This window comes from Periplaneta americana, chromosome 13, assembly GCF_040183065.1.
Source record: "Periplaneta americana isolate PAMFEO1 chromosome 13, P.americana_PAMFEO1_priV1, whole genome shotgun sequence".
In the NCBI taxonomy this organism is placed as follows: Eukaryota; Metazoa; Arthropoda; class Insecta; order Blattodea; family Blattidae; genus Periplaneta; species Periplaneta americana.
Window position 1 is genome coordinate 123,909,690 of NC_091129.1, and position 22,589 is coordinate 123,932,278.

At 35.8% G+C, this 22,589-nt stretch overlaps 1 protein-coding gene across 1 annotated transcript in view; it reads left to right on the plus strand.

Annotated features, from left to right (window-relative positions):
* LOC138712358 (kielin/chordin-like protein) overlaps positions 1-22,589 on the plus strand; it is a 46,861-nt gene that overhangs the window by 21,329 nt on the left and 2,943 nt on the right. The window contains exons 2-7 of the mRNA XM_069844024.1: positions 6,660-6,764; positions 7,802-7,931; positions 10,610-10,728; positions 15,018-15,155; positions 17,856-17,987; positions 20,363-20,416. Coding sequence (XP_069700125.1) covers positions 6,660-6,764; positions 7,802-7,931; positions 10,610-10,728; positions 15,018-15,155; positions 17,856-17,987; positions 20,363-20,416 — 678 coding nt within the window. The remainder of the gene's footprint in view (positions 1-6,659; positions 6,765-7,801; positions 7,932-10,609; positions 10,729-15,017; positions 15,156-17,855; positions 17,988-20,362; positions 20,417-22,589) is intronic.

Here is a 22,589-nt window from a genome sequence, read left to right on the forward strand (position 1 = left end):
AAATGTGCAACTTGACATCGCACACGTTTCATCATATTTTTCGCAGAATTTTGAACATATTGTAATGGTAATATTATACTTCAGAGACTCATTATAATATAGAGGATGTAACAAAATGGTATATCATAACTTTAGGGAAACATTTCTCACATGTAGAGGATGAAAATATGTTATATAAACGTGGAAGCCACCGGCGTGGCTCAGTCGGTTAAGGCGCTTGTCTGCAGATGTGAAGTTTCGCTCGGGAGCGCGTTCTACTATTTCCGCTTGAACTGTTTACCTGTTTGGGTTTTTTCCGAGGTTTTCCCCAACCGTAAAGTGAATGCCAGATAATCTATGACGAATCCTCGGCCTCATCTCGCCAAATACCATCTCGCTATCACCAATCTCATCGATGCTAAATAACCCAGTAGTCGATACAGCGTCGTTAAATAACCAACTAAAAAAAATATAGATCAGGAAAGATTTTTTTTTCCTTGTTAGAGTTATTTTTTTCTAAACTCTGCTTACATTTTATGATATGCAAGTAATTTTTTTGTGTGGAATGCCATCACAGATGTGTACATTACATCCCATACCAAATATGGGAAACATACAGAAAGAGAATGTACGGTATATCACCGCCACCGTCATTTGTACGTAGGTAATTACATTCTAACCAGAAATAAACAAGAAAATTGTCCTGGTATGGGGTTGTTGTTACACAATAGCTATGATGGCAATCACCACTAATTAGGTTATCACACAATGTAAGCAGAACTTTCAGAAATCGAAATTTAAGAAGGAAATGAAGCGTTTCAGGATCCATGGTCATATAACATATTTTCATCCTCTATATGTGAGGAATGTTTCCCTAAAGTTTTGACATACATTTTTGTTAATCTATGTATATGAAAACAGGGAAATTGAATACTACATAGTTCATATATTCCTCTGATTGAGGTTCTGGCTGTTATGTACATCTGTTATCGGGCAGTACATCTCACTTGATATGTGTCAGAGGAAGAACAATTGTTTGTGTGCAGCTGAAGTCTGATTAGTGTAATAGTAGCTAGTCGACGATGTATGCAATGGAGGGGGAAAGGAACTGACCACTCTACCCCATTATCTCCTGGCCTAGTTGCCTCATAAATGTTGGCTTCTTTTTATCACTTGTGAGGTTCAGATCTGTCTTCGGACAGTTGACTAAACAACAGCAACCACAATATTTCTTATTGCGATGTCAACCGATAGCTGTAGTACTCACAGAGAACTCCCTTTACAGCGGAGGCCCCCTGATACGAGAGGGTAGGTCATGCCCTCGGGTTTCTATTCGCATGTCACTTTACTTTCATCGTTGGCTACTTAACCCAATGACCTCTTTGAGTTATTCATTCGGCGACATTTCGGCAAATGAGTGTTCTATGCGGAACGGCCAGTGCATACAATGTATGTCCTTACTGCACAACTTACATGCGTACTAATTGCAGCTTTCAAGTCATAGAGCAACCTTGTCATTTGCATAGAGCTAACGCCGAGTGATAAATTCCAGTCCAAGAGCTGCACTTCAAAATGAAAAGACATATTACCTTTGTTATTATAAAATTGGATCATGATGCATTAAATAAGCAGTAACTATTATAACCGTTTCACTACAGCAACTTATTCACTAGGCGAGTAAAAAATATGGAATACTGCTTGCACCTTTCCTATTCCTAATTTTATTAAGAAACTCTGTATCCAGAAGTTGTAGGAGGTAAACAAAAAGGGAACATGTTCAACATGTTAAAAAACTATATTTTTCATTTATAAAGAGTGTGTCAACGCGTCTGCTTTTAAATGGTACCATGTACAGTAAAACCTCGTTAATCCGGACCCCAATAAACCGGACTTCGTTTAATCCGGACAGACAAAAAACTACGAGTTTGGAAAAATTAAAGAACCTTGTTTTAAGACTTTTATACAATATAACTGTGGAAATACACCTATAGTATTAAAACTAAAGGAAATCTATCACGTTTGCATTGAAGTAATGAAACTATACAATGCTTTACACTTTACTATACTGTACAGAGTATTTAGGACTATGCCCTTTAAATACACCATAATAAACGTGTTTTGTTGCTATAAACGGAGTTTTAATGAACTTTCTACTGTTGGTTTAGGTTATTTCAGTTAATCCGGACTTTCGTTAAACTGGTCAACTTATCCCCCCAATTATCCCAATGAGGTTTTAATGTAGGCCTACTTTTCTTTTTTTTTTTCTTTTCAGTTCTCAAAGTGTACAAAATCAATTTTTTTTACCATTTATGAACTATTATTTTGTAGAAATTTTATAAAATTTATCATCCCAATGTATGTGTTCATGGCAAGAGAAATTATTCACTATATCAATTTATCAGAATGGAGAATAAGGGGGCAATGAATGAAACAATCGTAATCAAAAACTATTTTATTGAATAACAATGGTTCTTGAATGCCTTCAAGTTCTCCCGATCTCAACTCATTAAATTTTTTCATATGGAGTTATTTGAAGTGAAAGGTCTGCCAAAACGGACCACGAAACCTACAAGAGTTAAAACGAAGAATTATGGATGAGATACAAGAGATCAACCGAACAGTGTTACTGGAAACATTAAACAATTTCCACGACAAACTTATACATTGTTTGGCAGTGAATGGGGGCCATTTTGAACACTTCGTGTGAAATTATATTAACATGTGACACAATCACATTGCTGAATTCTTTTTAATGGTTCTTTCTTTAAATTCTATGCCTTGTGTTAATATTGTAGTTAAATCAATTCTACATATCCATATTCTAAGCCATCAATATGTTTTTTTAATTTATAAAAAAATATATATTTGTATACTGTACGTTTTGAGACCTGAAGAATCCAAAAATGGAAAAATAAGCACACGGCGCCATTAAAAAAACAGCATTCTTGGCATATTCTTTATAAATTAAAAAATAGCTTTCGAAAGCATGTTACTACGTATTTACCTTCTGAATATGAATGGAAATGGAATAGTAAACAAAGATAAATCATTAGCACACGGTTTGAAATCTTTAAACTTATATTATTCGAAATCGGTAGACCTAATTATTTTTATGTTGGTAACGTAATGAGTTAATGACTAAATCAGAAGCATTATGGAAATTTCGCAAATCCTAACAGGTAAGAAAATGAGTTACCACTGTTCAATTAACTTTTCCATAGCCTGAGTTTTGATTTAAAACCCCTAATATTGTGATGTAGTAAAATTGCAACCCGATCTTTCTCTTATAGCTTTAAATGTTAGTAATTTAGATGTCCTTTCTGACATAAATGCCAAATCGTGAGGACAAGTATGGTTATAAAGTTTATTTCCAGGAAAACTCTAATCTCCCGAAAGGCAACGAACTTCTATAAATTCAAATTGTATCATCATAAATATGGAACTAAAAGATCCGATTTTATACGACTAGAGGAACCAAAGTGTTTCACAAGCACAGCTCTGAGCCATGGTACCTACTTTGGTCCAAGGTTATACAATAAAATAATTGATAAAACCCAAATTTGGAAAATTTTAGAATCAGGAATTTCAAAAATAGCGTTAGGAATTTAATTTTTAAAGAATATATATTGATTTAATATGTATATGTATTTGTATGACTTAAATTGTTAAAACTGAAATTGTATTTTTAAATTTAATTTATTCCTGTAATTTTTTTTTCTTGACCCAGTTTGTGTCAAAAAATTATCTTTGTGTTTATCTTTGTGTTTAGATATCTCCCTGAGCACGAGTTTTTTACTCCTTCAGGGAAGAACTAAGATTGTATTTCTGTCAATGTTATTTTATTAACAATAAACAATATATATCATGTCAAGTCCCTAAATTCATTTTCCTAAGCAAGGAAGCAAACTCGTCTGTATTTCTTATACTTTCTCCAAATATAGTTATTGACAGAGAAAGTACCAATATCAGAAATCAAGTGTTTGTACTACCTACTAAAAATAACTTACTTGCGTTTTTCTTGGGAAATGAAAGTGATCCGAGAATACGTCTTGTGAAGTTAGGTAACACATGAACTTTCTTTTTCTGGCGCATCAACAGAAATTTCTATTTAAATACACAGTCTACAAGAATGTGATGGATCTGAATGTCGTAATATTATATCGAAATGTTTTCATAGAGTTCTAGAAGTGTTAAACTATTATTAATTACTTGAAAATGTGATTTAATAACCCAGTGTACTTTGAACACATTGATAAGCAGCAAATTTCCTTTTCTTTCTAAAACACTTTATGAAATCCTAATGGTCTTTTATGAAATCCTAACATACTCATGGACAAATTTTTTGAATTCCAAAAATTCGTGGCTTACCGATCACTTATTTGAGATAAATACAGATAAAAATAGATAATTCATTTAAATACATCTAAGTACTAGGTAACCATTTTGTATGTGGAACGCAAAAAGCGGCGATGCGATCTTGTGTTGTTGAAATGGAATGGAATTGAATTAATTTTTCGGGAGGAGTCACTATGGCCCAGAATTGCGACCTTTCACGATCTATTCCGCCTCAAGCTAGACGCATTCCCAAATCCACACCGGCTGACTACACTAAGGTTCGAAGAGTACCCAGGTTCCGAGCAAACCATCCAACTCATCCCTAAGCCAGCCCCTTCCGTCCGTCGCCAGTCGGTATTCGGGGAATGCTATGGAATGATGACGAAATGGAGAAATTGTGACGTAATTATGTAGATGCTTATACAGGGTGTTTAAAAAATTCGGGGCATAATTTCAGGTATGTATTTCCCACATGTAGACAATCAAAATAGTTCATTACAACATGTGTCCGGAAATGCTTTATTTCCGAGTTATGGCCTTCACAACATTGAAATTTACCGGAACGTTTTTCTTTCCGCTGGTCGTTGCCATCAAAGGAGACATTAAGAGGGCACTCTGACAGTTCATTCCGAGGCGAAGGTTACATTCAGTGTTGTGTAGGCGTTAGAATGTGCGACATATATTCAAATCAAGAGCTGGCAGAGATACACATCATGTACGGTAAGGCGGACGGCAATGCTGCGCTGGCTCGTCGTTTGTACCAGGAGAGATACCCACAGCGACAATGTCCAGATCGGAAGACATTTGTACGTCTCCATTACCGTCTGTGCGAGTATGGAAAATTTAACTCTCCTGGTTTGGGAAGGGGACGACCAAGATCTACAACTCCAGAAGTACAGGAGGAGATTCTGGAGGCTGTGAACATGACTCCTTCTATCAGCACACGATAGAAGGGTAGCGTTGCAAGTCAATGTTCCTCATACGACTGTCTGGAGACTGTTGAAAGAGTAGCCTATCAATTGTATCCTTATCATTTGCAACGTGTACAGGCACTGTCACCAGCAGATTACCCTGCACGAGTTAGGTTCTGTCAGTGGTTCTTGCAGCAGTGTGGTGTAAATCCGAACTTTCCTGCCTTAGTATTATTTACAGATGAAGCACAGTTCACACGAGATGGCATAACAAATTTCCACAATCAGCATGTATGGGCGTATGAAAACCCACGTGCAATTGTTCCATCTCATCATCAGGTGCGGTTCTCCCTCAACATGTGAGCCGGTATCATTGGTGATCGATTAGTTGGACCCCATGTACTTGTAAACAGACTTACAGGCCGGCGTACACAAACTTCCTGGAAAACACCATACCTAACTCATGTTTTAGAAGACACTCCACTGATCAATCGTCAACACATTCACTTCTTGCATGATGGCGCTCCTGCACACTTCAGTCGTACAGCTCGCCGGTACTTGGATCGAAGGTTTCCTGATCGATGGATAGGTAGAGGTGGCCCAATTGCTTGGCCTCCACGCTCACCTGATCTGGACCCTCTCGATTTCTACTTGTGGGGCCATTTAAAATCATTGGTTTATTCGTCTCCGGTGCCTGATTTGTAAACTCTTCGGAATAGAATTGTGGCATGTTCTGAGGACATACGCAATACTCCTGGAGTTTGGGATCGTGTTCGCAGGTCAATGAGACATCGATGTGAGGTCTGTATTCAAGCAGGAGGTGGACATTTTGAACATCTTGTGTAATGACAACGACCTGCGGAAAGAAAAACGTTCCGGTGAATTTCAATGTTGTGAGGCCATAAGTCGGAAATGAAGCACATGTTGTAATGAACTATTTTGATTGTCTACATGTGGGAAATACCTGAAATTATGCCCAGTATTTTTTAAACACCCTGTATAGGTAAACGGGAGAACCCCGAGAAAACCCCCAAATGCGACCTTGTCCGCCACAAGTGTTACTAAACCAATGAATTTTTCATTGAAAAATCCCAGTCGCAACCGGGACTCGAATCCAGACCGCCTGCGTGACAGGCTGAAGGTCTGACCACTCACTCACCGGAGAAGACATCTTATGTTGTTACTCTTTGGGAAAGACATAGTCTATGCCTAGAATAAGAGAGCTATCGTACTGCACAGGTGACGTAACAGCGGCGCGCTGTGTATTAGTACAAGCAACTGCCGTTCCGCAAGCAGAATGGTCGGGTAATAGAGATTAAGTGAAACATTAATAATAATCATCATTATTATCATTGTTTTTATTGTTATTACAATTATTACTGCACCTATTATTATTATTATTATTATTATTATTATTATTATTATTTGTTTCAGACGTATGCAGGCCCCAGGATTGTGTTGTACCAAAACATTACACAGAAATTGGATGTACTCCGATACATGAAGACAATTCTTGTTGTCCTACGAGGTTTGACTGCAGTAAGTGAAAGTTTACTTCTTGCAATTTAAAATTTTAAAACTCTTCAGTTTTAACTATTTTATATTAAAATTAAAATGATTTCATTATATAGACTGAAGAGTGAGAAATGCTATATATGAGATGCCTAATATGCCATTAGACTTGAAACTCTATGGCAGCAATGGACTTTTAATTACTACTAAACTTCCTTGGCATGCCTTCCTTCGGGAGGGAGCAATACAGGATATCCCATATCGTACATTTTCAGCGCATAAGAAAATTTTGTTCCTGAATTAGAGCTGCAGGCTGCAGGCGAAATTAAAAGCAGACATTTCCTCAAGTTTCCTGCTTCGAATTTACATATGCGTCTGCAAAAGTGTAACACTGTAGTGGCCTCGAAAACAAGAAAGTAGAAATCAGATATTAGCATTGTTGTAAAAGTTCTAAAGACTGTCCCAAGACCATTAAAATTTGTGAAAGACACGAATCTGGATTAACAATGTTAAAAGTCCATGGTCGCACAGAACTCTAGTTATCACACAGAGAGCAATGTGAATTCACTCGTAAGTCGACAGTAGTGCTTTGCATTCATAGTAAGAATATGTGGACACATCACTACGGGGATGGCAGTGTAATATGGTTACGCGTAATGTGTAATACAGTTGTGAGTCGACCGCCGTGCGAAATGAATGTGACCGTTGGGTTTTTAAGGTGGGTATGTGTGCTGTAATGCTATTCCAACAATCGTGACAAACACGAGTAGCATGATGCTGTGTCATTTGTGGATGTTTGATCCCTACCCTACTCTACCCTATTAGCACACATACCCTGTCCTTTCATTTGCGTATTTCATAATTTGGAACTGCTCCCGCATTTTCACAAAAAATAGTTTTGTTGAGTTATGCTCCAGTTCTCGTATAAAGCAGCATTTTTGTCATTTGTTTTAAAATATCATTACCAATGTAGTTACAATAGTGATACAAAATCTAACAGAAGATGAAGAGCGTAATATTCACTGTTAAAACTAATTTAATTTTGTATGAATTGAAATTTTCAGCTTCTTTATCCGGCAGAGATGCTCACAAATGCTATCACAACGGAGTCGCATACGATGTCAACACTGAACTGGCTTTCGATCCAACTAATGCCTGCACGGTTGCATGCAGGTGCACCAACATTACCGGTCGGTGAGTAAAATTGATTACTCTACTCGTACATAGCGTGCATGTGTTTCTTTTTTGCTTATTTAATGACGCTGTATGAACTACTAGGTTGTCTAGTGTCGATGGAATTGGTGATACCAAAATTGTATTTTTCGAGATGAGTAAAAGCAATCGCCATCGGAATACCTGATATTCGCCTTACAGTTGAAAGAAAACAACCAGATAATAATCAGTCCAAGCGGGATTAAAACCCACGTCGAATGCAACCTCAGATCAATAGGTAAACGCGCTACCGCCTGAGCTACTTACTTACTTACTGGCTTTTAAGGAAACCGGAGGTTCATTCCCGACTTCACATAAGTCCGCCATTGGTCTCTACCCTGAGCAAGATTAATCCAGTCTCTATCATCGTATCCCACCTCCCTCAAATCCATTTTAATATTATCCTCCCACCTACGTCTCGGTCTCCCTAAAGGTCTTTTCCCCCCCGGCCTCCCAACTACTAACACTCTATATGCATTTCTAGATTCGCCCATACGTGCTACATGCCCTGCCCATCTCAAACGTCTGGATTTAATGTTCTTAATTATGTCAGGTGAAGAATACAATGCGTGCAGTTCTGTGTGGTCGTCTTTCTCTTCTGTAGGGGCATGAGCGTTTATAACTACGATATCGCACCATCTACCCTTTAGCCCTAAATATGATAACCTATCACTGATAAATTCGAGCTTTTCCGCCTGAACTACACATACATAAATACATACATAACTTAACGTAACGTAACTTAATACAACATTTTTTTAGTTGGTTATTTTACGACGCTGTATCAATTACTAGATTATTTAGCGTCGATGGAATTGATGATAGCGAGATGGTATTTAGCGAGATGACGCCAATTACCTGACATTCGCCTTACGGTTGAGAAAAACCTAGGAAAAACTCAATCAGATAAACAGTCCAAGCGGGAATCGGACCCGCGCCCGAGTGCAACTTTGGATCGGCAGGCAAGCACCTTAGCCGACAAGCTATGCCCGTGGCCATAACATAACATAACATAACATAACATAACATAAATTATTCTGTGGTGTTCGGGTAAAGGGATATAAGTCATTTTTTGTGCAGGTGGAATTTTGTTCCCCAGATGAACACACAAATTCAATTATACAAGTGGGTGTGCAAAAATCAAAGAATTCTAGCAGTTGATGTGTTTTATTTGTGTAGAAAATTATTTGCAATAAAGGTTCCAAATTTAATTTTCATTTATCTCCGAACTCATTTTTATGACTTATCTCCCTTTACCCAAACACCACAGAATTTCAAGGAAAAAATTGTTCCAGAACCGGGTATCGAACTCGGGACCTTTGATTGAGCATGCCAGATCAACTTGAAAAGACAGGCACAAACTGCATAATCAACAACATTCATTTCAAATATACTAAATTCTGTTCATATTAATTTTAATATTCCAATAAATTTAGTTAATTTCCTGTGTTTTAATGTGTGTTGCTTTGAGGTTAAAATCGTCAAACCAAAGCCCTGCAAAAAATCAATAAACACGGCGTACACGCCTGCCATCTGTTTCATTACTCGGGAACACGCTGAAAAGACACTCATGGTCACCATTTCATTATCAGTAAAGTAACAAGGTAAGATATTTGTAAAAACTCAAAACTTTGACATATAATCATGGTCGAGCAAAAACAGTCGTATACATCTTGCCTATAATGTTAGACGCTCGTATGAAAATTATGAAACTCGCTTACGCTTGTTTCATAAACATGCTCGCACCTTAATTATTAGGATTATAGGCTCGTCGAATAATATATTAACTCACAGTCTTGAACTGATTTCAACGTTTATTCTGTCGTTCATTTTGTAGAAAAAGGACGATTTCAGCGAGAAATGAGAAACAAATTTTTCCCATTGTAATTTTCTTCCTTTCTTTCCTTTCAATGTATGGTAAATTAGCAACCGTGCCACTGTCTGCTAAAACTAAGCACATACTTCTCACACGTTTACTGGAAGGTTTCCCCGTTTTTGTAGTGTCATACGCACTGCCATCGTGATCGTATTAGATCACGACGGCAGTGGTCATACGCCACCACCGTTAGCTGGAGCAGAGATTCGGGCAGCTGATACTCGTACCTAACGATGACTAATGGCCTTGGCTCACTGTTGATGGCATCTTTTCAGTACACAAACATTTAAACTTTCACCTCAGTAACTACCAGTATTGATTTGAGACAGCGAGGACCTCTTATAATGTACATTTTGCCGGGCCCCTTAACACAACTTTCTACCTTTGCTGAGTAGAAGGTAAGTAATATGTTATATTATTATTTCAATTTGCAAATTATTGTAAACTGAAGTTAATAAATTAACTTTACACAAATTACCTTTGTTATTAGTGGAATAGTTACGACTTTTTAAATTAAAATTAAGATACATTTATTGCTGGGATTCCATGGTATTTTATCATAATTTTCAAAATGACATAAATCAAATTTTAATTTGAAAACTCACTTGCGAACCCCTAACTAATAATTTTCGGGCTCCCGGGGGTCCGTAGACCACTGATTTAAGGAAAGAAACTATCCATCGACATGTGTTCCGCTAATTAGCGAAATGTGAATGAAAACAAGGGAGCTTACTGTGATTACAGAAGCAATACGGAATCGACTGTCTTGAATTGTATGTTGCAGGGCACAGGTGATATGCGCAGACGTGGAATGTCCCGAACTGTTCCAAGGGCCTCTCTCAGACCCCAACTGCTTCCGCCAGTACAAGTTGGACAAGTGCTGCTCTGTCAACACTCACTGCAGTAAGTACAGTAAGCCTACTACGAAAATATTCTCCTCACATACTATAGGGTTAATGTTAATAAGAGCACACAAAGTTGTAAAAAGGTCACGGAAATGCACATAATTTCTCATTTTATGTTTTGCACAACAACTCAGTTCATTTATCGTGTGATTACTTATAGTTTTTCTTCTTGAACTAATATTCAAAAGACATACGTAAATGAAAAAAGACGTATTTAAATATGCTTCCAGATGAAATAAACTTGCGTTTTCTGGATTACTCACAAAAAGCATTCATTGATTGTCGACCTCGGAAGGATTAGAATAAACTCGACCATTAACGTTCAGTACAAGAAGAAAGAGCTATAGGCAGTGAAGTATGAATTATTCGAATCTTCAATATTGAGATGCAAGAGATTAATAATTTGTTTTGATAGATTACCTGCAAAGTTTCAACGTTGACCACACATACCCAGTAATAAACTTGTTTTAAAATAAGTATTATATTAAAGAATTACAACTTTTTATTCATTAACTTATTCTTTAAATCACTTTAATTTGTAAAATTTGATATTGTACAATGTTTTGTGTAATGTATATGTAAACTACCAGAAAAACATAAAGGGCTCTCTGAAAAGAATCCCAGAATAATAATAATAATAATAATAATAATAATAATAATAATAATAATAATAATAATAATAATAATAATAATTTCTCTGAGGTTCTGGCTGATATGTACAGTACATCTATTATCAGGCAGTACATCTCACTTGATGATACGTGTCAGAGGAAGAACAATTGTTTGTATGCATCTGAAGTCTGACTAGTGTAATACGTAGCTAGTCGACGATGTATGCAATGGAGGGGGAAAAGACCTGGCCATCCTACCCCATTATCTCCTGGCCTAATTGCCTTTCAAGTGGTGCCTTCTTGGTATCACTTGTGAGGTTCAGACCTGTCTTCGGACAGTTGACTAAACAAGAACAATAATAGTAATAATAATAATAATAATAATAATAATAATAATAATAATAATAATAACATAAAATTTACTTTGTCATACGTTAAAAGTGTTAAAATTGTTAAAAAAAGGTGTATACCTTCGACAGACGGCCCGTTTCGACGCTATGTGTCGTCGTCCTCAGTGTCTCTTGAACCAATGGTGATCTTGACTCTGCGATGTGCAGTTGTCGATGGTAGGGGTGGGGGTGTGTTGCTCCTATTGGTGGGGGTTGGCTGTTTGTATGTTATGATGTATTATGACGTCAAATAACGTGTGCGTATCGAACTGCAGTTGTGTGTTAAGTATATATTGTGGGTATGCTATTGTATTCTTATATATTTCGTACTGTTCTAGGATGTTTAACTGTAAACTTTTTGGTGTGATGTGTAAAATTTCCATATCTGTTTCTATATTATTGTAGTCATGATTATTGTTGATAATGTGATCTGCATAATTTGATGTGATGTAGGGTTTGGTTATAGCTTTAATATGTTCATTATATCTTGTGTGAAAGGATCTTCCTGTCTGTCCTATGTAATAATAATAATAATAATAATAATAATAATAATAATAATAATAAAACTATTCAAGCCGAGTTCTCAGAGATCCCCCTCTTTTTTCACATATAATAGGATCTGGTGTGTAGTTATTTTCATGCTTTAATTTCTACCTTACGATATGCACAATAAACAATAGCAATTCCCGTCCCAACTTTGAATCTTAAGCTAACCGATGGGTCAGGGAAGTTAATAAATGCGTTTAGAAAGAGGCGAGTAAATAAAAATGTACATTCACTATAACGCAGAACGTTAAGCAAGAGCAAGGGTAGTAGCTTACCTCAACAAGGATTTACAATATTTAAAAAATATACGCGCCTTTTCAGACATGCAAGAGGCTACACTTAAGGACTGTTTATGTAAATTACCGTACTCAGAATTTTCTGCACTGCTTGCTTATACTTTCGATTAAGTTACTTGTAACGTTTCGGTTATATTTTAAAGCTACAAGAACATCATTATAGCCGATTTTGAGTAAGTTTCAATTCTGTGCTATTTTCCAATACACCCATTAAGTTTCAGCAGAAATAGCCTACTTCACAATGTATATTTTTCAGGTTACCCTGATCATAAAAACGTGTATTTCAGATAGAACATCTAAATCAATTTTTACAGCATCACAACACTTTGTAATAATATGTCGCGTAATGAGAAAGTAAAATAAATAAACATTAGATAAGGCAGCCTGCTTCTTAATTTACATTAACGTATCGGGGACCTGCATAAATCGGATTTAACCTTCATCTAGATCTGACCTGCTTTAGAAGGAAGAGGTCAAATCATAAGCAGATATTATTACATTGAATTTTTCAAAGTGATTTTAAAAATCACTAAAACTTCGTTAAAATATTTTTTCCTAATTCATCGCATATTGACATGAAGTCATTTGAGACTCCCCCTATTTTTTGCGTGTATGTATCCATAATATGTATCCTGTTCTGAGGTTGGGGCACCTATTAGGTCAGATTCTGTTAGCCTCGTATGAAGGAAGACATAGGAGTATGGACGTAGACAGCATGGATGAAAGTGAGGGGGGAAGATGATGGCAAAATGAACCCAGGATCTAACGCCGAAAGTTACCAGCATTTACTTTTAATGGGTTGAAGGAAAATTCCGAAAGAACCAGGCAACTTGTCTCAACCACGATTCAATCTCGGGCCCTCTAGTTTCGCAGACAGACACGCTGACCAGTACTCCGAAGCAGTAGATATAATACTTACATAAAAGTAAAACGTCACTTCATTCATAAAGAGTGGGTTTATTCATCTAAAAAGGATTTCATATATACCGGTAATTAAAATATAGGGGAGAGTCGGGTGGTATCGGACATCGGGTAATATCGGACAGTGAGCTTCTTTCGTCTACCACACGATGATAGATCCTGATTGACATGGTTACGTTTCTGTGATGTCGCATAGAGAAACGTAACCATGTCATTCATGTATTACCATATGGTGGTAAATGAAAGAAACGCACTGTCCGATATTACCCGACTCTCCCCTATGTGCCATTTTGTTCTTCTATCAAGTTATTATTTTATTACTAAAGGTACGTATTTTACGAAGAACCAAATTTTACTATACATAGGTGTATATACTAATAAACTACTGTTCTCAGACCAGGAGATTAACCGTGAAAAGAATATGCTTACTATTGCGTCATCTATTGGAGCGAAGTAGATAGATAATATTACCGTTATAACGTCAGTTTAAAAAACATGCGCTCTCCTGCATAATGTTATTTCCTGTATGGAGGGATTAAAAGACCAGGAAATTAACCGTGATCTAATTTTGTAACTAGGGTAGTATAAGTGTTGTCGTTTGTGCTTTGAGAGTTAGCCAATACAGATACGAGTACCCACGTGTGTGACCTTATGACATCTTATGACATCAACATTCATTCACAGCATTGCCCCGCTGCGTCTCATTCCCCTGAGACTTTCTCCTGGTTGGAGTACAGTAAACTAAAATGAAATAAATTTGTGAGATTAACCTCATTTGGGAAGTAAATTCTCAGTATTAATAAAATATTCATAACAATACAGTTCTCCCACGTAATTCCTTTCGCGTCCTGACTACTTTTTGAACCAACCATCTATGACGCTACATCCACAGAAGGCTTGTTTTTTTCTTTGTCACTTCACAGATTGTGTGGGCAGGTTTATGTGTAATATACAGAGTGTTCAAAAAGTATGGAATATTACTCATAAATTCTTAAGTTTTAATTTTACAAAAAAGTGTTATATATAAATGATACCAGTGTTCGAAAAAAGTTAGTTATTCAGACATATATGGTGTGACAGTAAAATTTAATTTTTTAAATGGAATCCTACATTAAAATTTACATATTCCGAATCTCCATTAAATGTTACGTATGAATGTGTAGAAACTTTCCCCATTCACCCGTTTCATATCTTTTAACTATGTATTAAACTTATTTCGTGGATTTCAAACTTGAGATAAATAAGTATATAAAATCATGTTGAGTAGACCATAAAACTAAATAAATAACTATTACTAACCAAACTTTACAACAGATGCTCAAAATGAGCAACAAGTTGATAAACAAAGAAACAAATGCTAGGAAGGTGATAAAAACAAACAAATGCTAGGAAAGTGATAAAATTGTAGCGATAAACAGTCATGATTGGTTGAAACACGACCTCTCGTACCGTTTTATTGGTCAAAAGTAATATGACGTAGTAAAAGTGTACTAGTTACTTTTAATACTAATTCTTTGATTTCAGACTCCAACGCAACGGAAAAGCAGCAAACACCAAAACTCTTCGAATGTCAGTACGACGGAAATACATATAAAGAAGGTCAAGTCATCTACCCAGAAGACGCACCCTGCAAGAAATGCATCTGTCAGAATGGATTCAATGGTAACGGTAACAATTTGTTGAGTTCACTCTTATACAACACATGACACAGTGATCAAATCTGACTGTCCATTTATTGGAGTATTATACAATACACGGGCATAGTGATCAAATCTGATTGGCAGTTTCACACGCTCGCTATTCCAGCCATTGAATTATACGAATTGTTTCTGCCCACAATTTTTTACTAAACTGTCCATCTATTGGAGTATTATACAATACACGGGCACAGTGATCAAACCTGATTGGCAGTTTGACACACACTCGCTATTCCAGCCCTTGAATTATACGAATTGTTTCTGCCCACAATTTTTTACTAAACTGTCCATCTATTGGAGTATTATACAATACACGGGCACAGTGATCAAACCTGATTGGCAGTTTGACACACACTCGCTATTCCAGCCATTGAATTATACGAATTGTTTCTGCCCACAATTTTTTACTAAACTGTCCATCTATTGGAGTATTATACAATACACGGGCACAGTGATCAAACCTGATTGGCAGTTTCACACACACTCGCTATTCCAGCCCTTGAATTATACGAATTGTTTCTGCCCACAATTTTTTACTAAACTGTCCATCTATTGGAGTATTATACAATACACGGGCACAGTGATCAAACCTGATTGGCAGTTTCACACACACTCGCTATTCCAGCCATTGAATTATACGAATTGTTTCTGCCCACAATTTTTTACTAAACTGTCCATCTATTGGAGTATTATACAATACACGGGCACAGTGATCAAACCTGATTGACAGTTTCACACACACTCGCTATTCCAGCCCTTGAATTATACGAATTGTTTCTGCCCACAATTTTTTACTAAACTGTCCATCTATTGGAGTATTATACAATACACGGGCACACTGATCAAACCTGATTGGCAGTTTCACACGCTCGCTATTCCAGCCCTTGAATTATACGAATTGTTTCTGCCCACAATTTTTTACTAAACTGTCCATCTATTGGAGTATTATACAATACACGGGCACACTGATCAAACCTGATTGGCAGTTTCACACACACTCGCTATTCCAGCCCTTGATTATACGAATTGTTTCTGCCCACAATTTTTTACTAAGCTTTCCATCTATTGGAGTATTATACAATACACGGGCACAGTGATCAAATCTGATTGGCAGTTTCACACACTCGCTATTCCAGCCATTGAATTATACGAATTTTTTCTGCCCACAATTTTTTTACTAAACTGTCCATCTATTGGAGTATTATACAATACACGGGCACAGTGATCAAACCTGATTGGCAGTTTCACACACACTCGCTATTCCAGCCCTTGAATTATTCGAATTGTTTCTGCCCACAATTTTTTACTAAACTGTCCATCTATTGGAGTATTATACAATACACAGACATAGCTAATGATCAAATCTGATTGGCAGTTTCACACACTCGCTATTCCAGCCATTGAATTATACGAATTTTTTCTGCCCACAATTTTTTACTAAACTGTCCATCTATTGGAGTATTATACAATACACAGACATAGCTAATGATCAAATTTGATTGGCAGTTTCACACAATTGTTGCAAAATTTTTGTTATAGATACATTATTTTGTTTTGTACGGGTTCCTAATTTATATATTTCTCTACTAAATGAGACTGTGTTAAATCGACAATCCATCTAATCAAATAACATGAAATGTTGCTCTATATACACATCATATGAGCCGTTCAGATCAGAAGTAATGTAAGTCAAAAATGGATAATGAGAGTTGAAGTAAACATTCTGTAAAATACAGCGCAAAGTAGCAATTAATATTCAATTCATTAAAATCTCGGTCTATGCCTCTCACCACGGCGAATAGATTGAGATTTTCTTTTACAGCCACTTCATACAGTCTTCCAGTACATTGAACGTCATAAAGAACAAGCCTAGTCTTCAGTTTTATATACTGTATAATAATTTTAAACGACTTTAATTTCATAATTCAGGCATACCGCATGCCTCTCAATATATTGTATTATAATTATGTTCACTGGAAGGCTTTCTATCTGTATGTCAATTTTAATTTTAAGACTATGTACGTACGCCATTCAACCATTTTATGTAAAGTATGCATGGTTAGACTATTTACTAATGTTTTATAAATGTGTTTAAATAATATTTTCACCTAGTTCAAATGTTTGTTTGTTAGAAAACTATCACCTGAAGATGACTTGAAAGTAAGTCAAAAATATTCGTGACGTATATTAACATTTTATCTTTATGTAACAGAATCCATTTCTGCCATCTTAACATGACAAGTGATTGACTGAAAAGTAAAAAAACTAATTTATATCATATTATTTCACAAACTTATCTGAACTCAACATGACCTTTACATCCACTTTTTTAGTTTACAATTATAGAATTAATCTTTCTTCTTAGTTATCTTATATATTACTGTATGAATTTAGTTAAATATTCTTAATCAGAGGTATGTGGGGAAAATCTTAAGAAATATAGTTGGAAATCATCAAATCATGAGTGTCATGCCTTCCGCTATGATTAAGTTAAATTTCTGGCATGTGTTTAATTGCAAACAAGGAAATAAAACTTTAGGAATTTATTCAATCATGCTCAGAATAAAGAGATATATGATGGTGATGGTAATTATGAATAATGTTAATGATGATAACAGCAACAATGATGATGACAATCTTTAAATATTGCATGAAACACTCACAGGAACGTTGGATGGACCTTGGTGTCAGGAGATATCATGTGGAATCGAGCTTCACTACAGCAGACAACTCAGTGACGGCTGCACTCCCATTTACTACGGAACTAAAGGCTGCTGTCCCATTGACTGGCGTTGCCGTAAGTATACAACTGTTGTGCATTTACGAATGTTAAGGACACACCAAGGTGAAACTTGAATTTCCTTAACCGTTTAAAAATTTGTACACTTATCCTGCTGCATACAAAAGCCTCTTTACAAAATTGCATCTCATTTGGTCCAAAATTGTATGAATTATGAACAGTTTTGTAAATTTGAAATTGTATTTTGAAAACTATTATTCTTGCTACAAATTTCACAATTTTTGCCCGCAATCTGCTCCACATGTCTTTCGAACTCCCGGAAATATACCTTGCTAATTATGGTAAAGTTGCCTAATTCCGTGATACGTGTTTTTCACTGAATGTCACGGGATTGGGTATCTTGCTAGGAAGTTCACCGATGTCTCAAAAGTAGGCGAAAGATAGAATCTGTCGAGAAAGATGTCTGGCGCTATGGTCGAACGGCAAAGCTTTGACTGACATTCAATTTAAAAAAGTTATCACGGGATTAGGAGTATCACGGAAATAGGCAACTTTACCCTACTTTTTTTTCAGATTATTCTACAAGTGCTAAGAAAAAGTATTTTATGTAGTCAAATATAAAAGTAGGTAAAAATTGTGATGTCCACCAGAAAAATATTTTTTTCTCAAAATTCTTGATATTTAAAGAAAATCCTTATAGAACGTTTTCTTTTTTCTTAAGCATAACTTTAAGAAGACACAAGAAACATCATGTATATGGTACAAAATTGGAGAAGGAGTAGCATTTTTAATAAAGCAATATGTAAGAAAATATTGGAGGAAATTGAGTTTAAAAGTTTAAATAGCCACGTTTAATTAAATGTCAGCCGGAACAACTGATTGAAGGATCCTGCCTGCATGAAAATTTACGGAGTATTTCTCTGAATCATACAGTTTTTTGATGCCAAAAGCAAAACTCATATTTTTCAAAAGAAATTCACAAAATTAAATCTGTTAGAGGCGAAAAATTCCGAGAAAATTATAATCTCAAAGAATTAAATATTGGTACGGAGCGAATAACAATTGTTGCCATAACTAATAAATTCTGTAGGGCCAAAAATTAATCTTTACGTAGATTTTTCGCGCAACAGTGCATATACTGTGGAATCCCGGCCACAAGTCACGCAATTGAGTGCGCTCCTTGTATAATCGCAGTTGACTTAATATATATAAACGTAAGTTATATGTCGAACATGGAGTAAGGCCATACAGGGAAAAACACTACAGGAGAGGGATTCGATCCTGTGCTTTGGAATGAAATTCGGCGTAGCTCAGTGGTTAGAGCGCTTGGTACGTAAAACCAAGGACCCGGGTTCGTTCCCCGGCGCCGGAGCGAATTTTTCTAACAACAATTGTTACCTGAGCTATAAGCTTGAAACGGTGGAACCAAAAAGGTGTAAGTTACTAGTATGACCGTTAAATAATTACTCATAGTTCATCTCTTTTTCCGGTGTGTTTATGAGCTGTTTTGTTCATATTATTACTATTAAAAATTGTTTCGTGTTGTGAATATTTCAAAAGTGTAGTCAAGTTCACCAGGAGTTATTTTATATTAAGTATTTAGTAAGCTAATATTCTGTTCGGCTCAGCTGTAGAATATGTTCGTTGATATGTCCCCCTATGCTTTAACATGTGAAGGAATGCCAATATCCTTCTTGATAAAAGAAAGAATGTGGAAATGAAATTTTCTGTCCATGTCACAACCATAAGCCTAACCCTTTTAATAAATATACAGTGAAATGTACATTGATATAATAATCTACTAATACTCCTGTTACCTCCACATCCATTCTAAACCCTTTACTTATGACCGAATTCGATAGTAGCAATTGAATCTTTAGCGATTGGCGGTATTTCGCGGGGGATTATGGGGCATATAAGGTGTAGTTTGACGTCATACCCGTCGCACCGATTTCAAGTATATATTTGTTTGAATTGCTCCTTCCTGTCTTTTTACCTTCGCAGTCCTAGTATTATAAATGTTGCTTCTGTACTCAGACGCATCGTATGAATTAACATTTTAAGTCAGTTCATCGAACCTATGTCTATTTGTTATGTGAACTGTTTTCAACCGTTACTTAAACTAAAATACAAGCGCTGAGAGTTAAAGAATTTCAACGACGAAAAGCATTGTGTTCACCCGTATACGTGTTGTGCGTGATGCCTAAATCAATTTATGAGACACCGTGTACCATTAAACCTTTCAACACATTACACCACTGTGTTTCTCACATCTTTCAGGTCTGTAAGAAACAGTCTGGGAATGTTTTCTATATCGGAGTGTAGACCCATCCTAAAAATGGCTAAGCACAAACACTTTTAAGATTACAGAAATGTAGATATCATGTCACTTTTAAAAGTTTTAACTGATCGTTTTTCTTTACTTTTAATAGCTGCTGCAAGTGATTCCTTTCTACCTACTACACAAGCGTCATCAAAGAACTCAGGTAATTATAAGTGGTTGCTATATTTTAAAATTGATGGCTATGAAACTTGGAGGCAGTGAACGAAGTTATAAACTTATCAATGAAATCATTGTTGAAAAAATTAATTTAACTATAAGATAATTAAGCCATTTACACAGACTGTAACAAACATATTTTATTGTGTAGGTTGTACAGTTACATCATTTTAACTCTTGTTCATACATTTGGTGGAACTAAATTCATCTATGACAGAGAAGTAATGTAATAATTGGACGGAGTTGCGCACTAATAGACCAACCGACAATTTGAAAAAAAAGGAAATAAGATATTTGCACAGATATATTGATGGCACGCTAATTTTACTCGAAAAAATCAAGAATGCGATATCTGAATTTTGCTGATATTTATAAGCAAAAATACGTTTATTGCATAAAATTCAATTACTTATTTTGCTTTGAAATATTAATTGAACTGCTAGCCTCTTATTAAAAATCGGTTACTCTTTTTTTGGTATTAGTGCTATTTTTCCTAATAGTATGAATGTTATAATACTTCTTGCATAAAATGTTTTATTAAAAAAAAAACAGATTTATTTCAATGGCCATTATCTCGAAACAGGTTTTGGCGCTTGGTCTCTTATTGCGTAACTCCGTCCAATTTTGAAGTCATGTTCAATAGACAAATCTCCACAAACTGAACCTCTCTTGACACGTAGCGAATCATGGATAGGCCTACTTCAATTGTTATTCTCATGCCTCGGTACGGGTGGTGTGTGTGATATGCTGATACCGATCAGTACTTTTCGCATAGAAACTTACAAAATGAATTTTTCACATGCATGTAGAAAATACTTCAATCGGCTTTTAACGTATGGCTTGTACTGGTCTTCTATATCCATATGTTCATAGTGCATTTTCGTCTTTTCTTTATAATATTTTTTATTTATTTTTTAATTTCCATCTCTGACCGTACCACATATTGCACGAGGCCCACAATTTTATTACAGTATATACAGTGAATAGTAAGTAATGTGATTAATTTCAAGGTGTTAATCTTAGAGATATTTCGAAAAGAACCGTTGGAGGGTAAAGGTTGGTAATATTGTGATACGAGTAATATTGTGATAGTTGTTTTTGAGAATTTATTACAATTTTACTGAGCGAGAGAAGGACCGGTTTTGTGCTGCAACTTGTCCACGAACATTCCCTTAAAACGTTGACGCAAAAACCCGATTTTCCTCTCGCTCAGTAAAATTGCAATAAACTCTCAAAACGAACTATCATATTATTATTCATATCACAATATTGCCAACCTATACAATGTTTCTCGTTTTTGCTTACGTTTCGTGATAAAAAACATTTTTAATGAAATAATTTAGTACTAATTATTTTACGATAACTATCGACTAAATTCCCAATATCCTCATAATTAAGACAGCAGTGAATTCTGATAAATTATTGAACGAAGTGTAGTTTTTTTCCATAAACTTGTAGAAATTTAATCCGAATAAATGCAATTTTAAATTCTATGGAACTGTGACAATCCTGTAAAAACTTATTGCCTGGAGTTAACAGATACATATTACAGCTCGTGTGTACGTTAGAGTGTTGGGGAAGAGAACGAAAAATGTAAACAATGAATTAATGTGAACAAAAAATTACGTTGAAAGACATAAAAGAAAGTAAATTTCCAGAACTAATTTTACCGATTAATTATTTAAAAAATGGAGTTTCTAATTGTTTCAAGCAAAATACTGCTTGTAGCTTCTCTCTAGACGTTTAAAACAGAAAAATTAAACATACACTATCTTTGTTTCTTTCCCTACGACACTGAAAACAATCTACATGAACATCGCATTTCCCTTTTTAAAATACGTCCCGTGACCTCCGTTCTCAATGATTCTCGACTTTTTGTTGCTCTTTACCAGTGGCGGTTCCTCGGGGGAGGGAAGGGAGGAACGTCCTCTTCACATTTTTTTTTTCTTTTGAAAGTAAATACCAAGTAAAATATGTGCCTTGAAATTCGAGGAAGATTCGATAATTTTTAAGTTCTCAGCTATAAGAAAACCTAGGTTGATCGAGTTTTAAACGACGCGCGCTCATGTGCTGTTAGAAAACTGTGAGGAAGATGTGAGATTGTTTGTGTAGAGGAAAGTCAATCCATTCATCCTTTACTGCAGTTAACACACATAGAC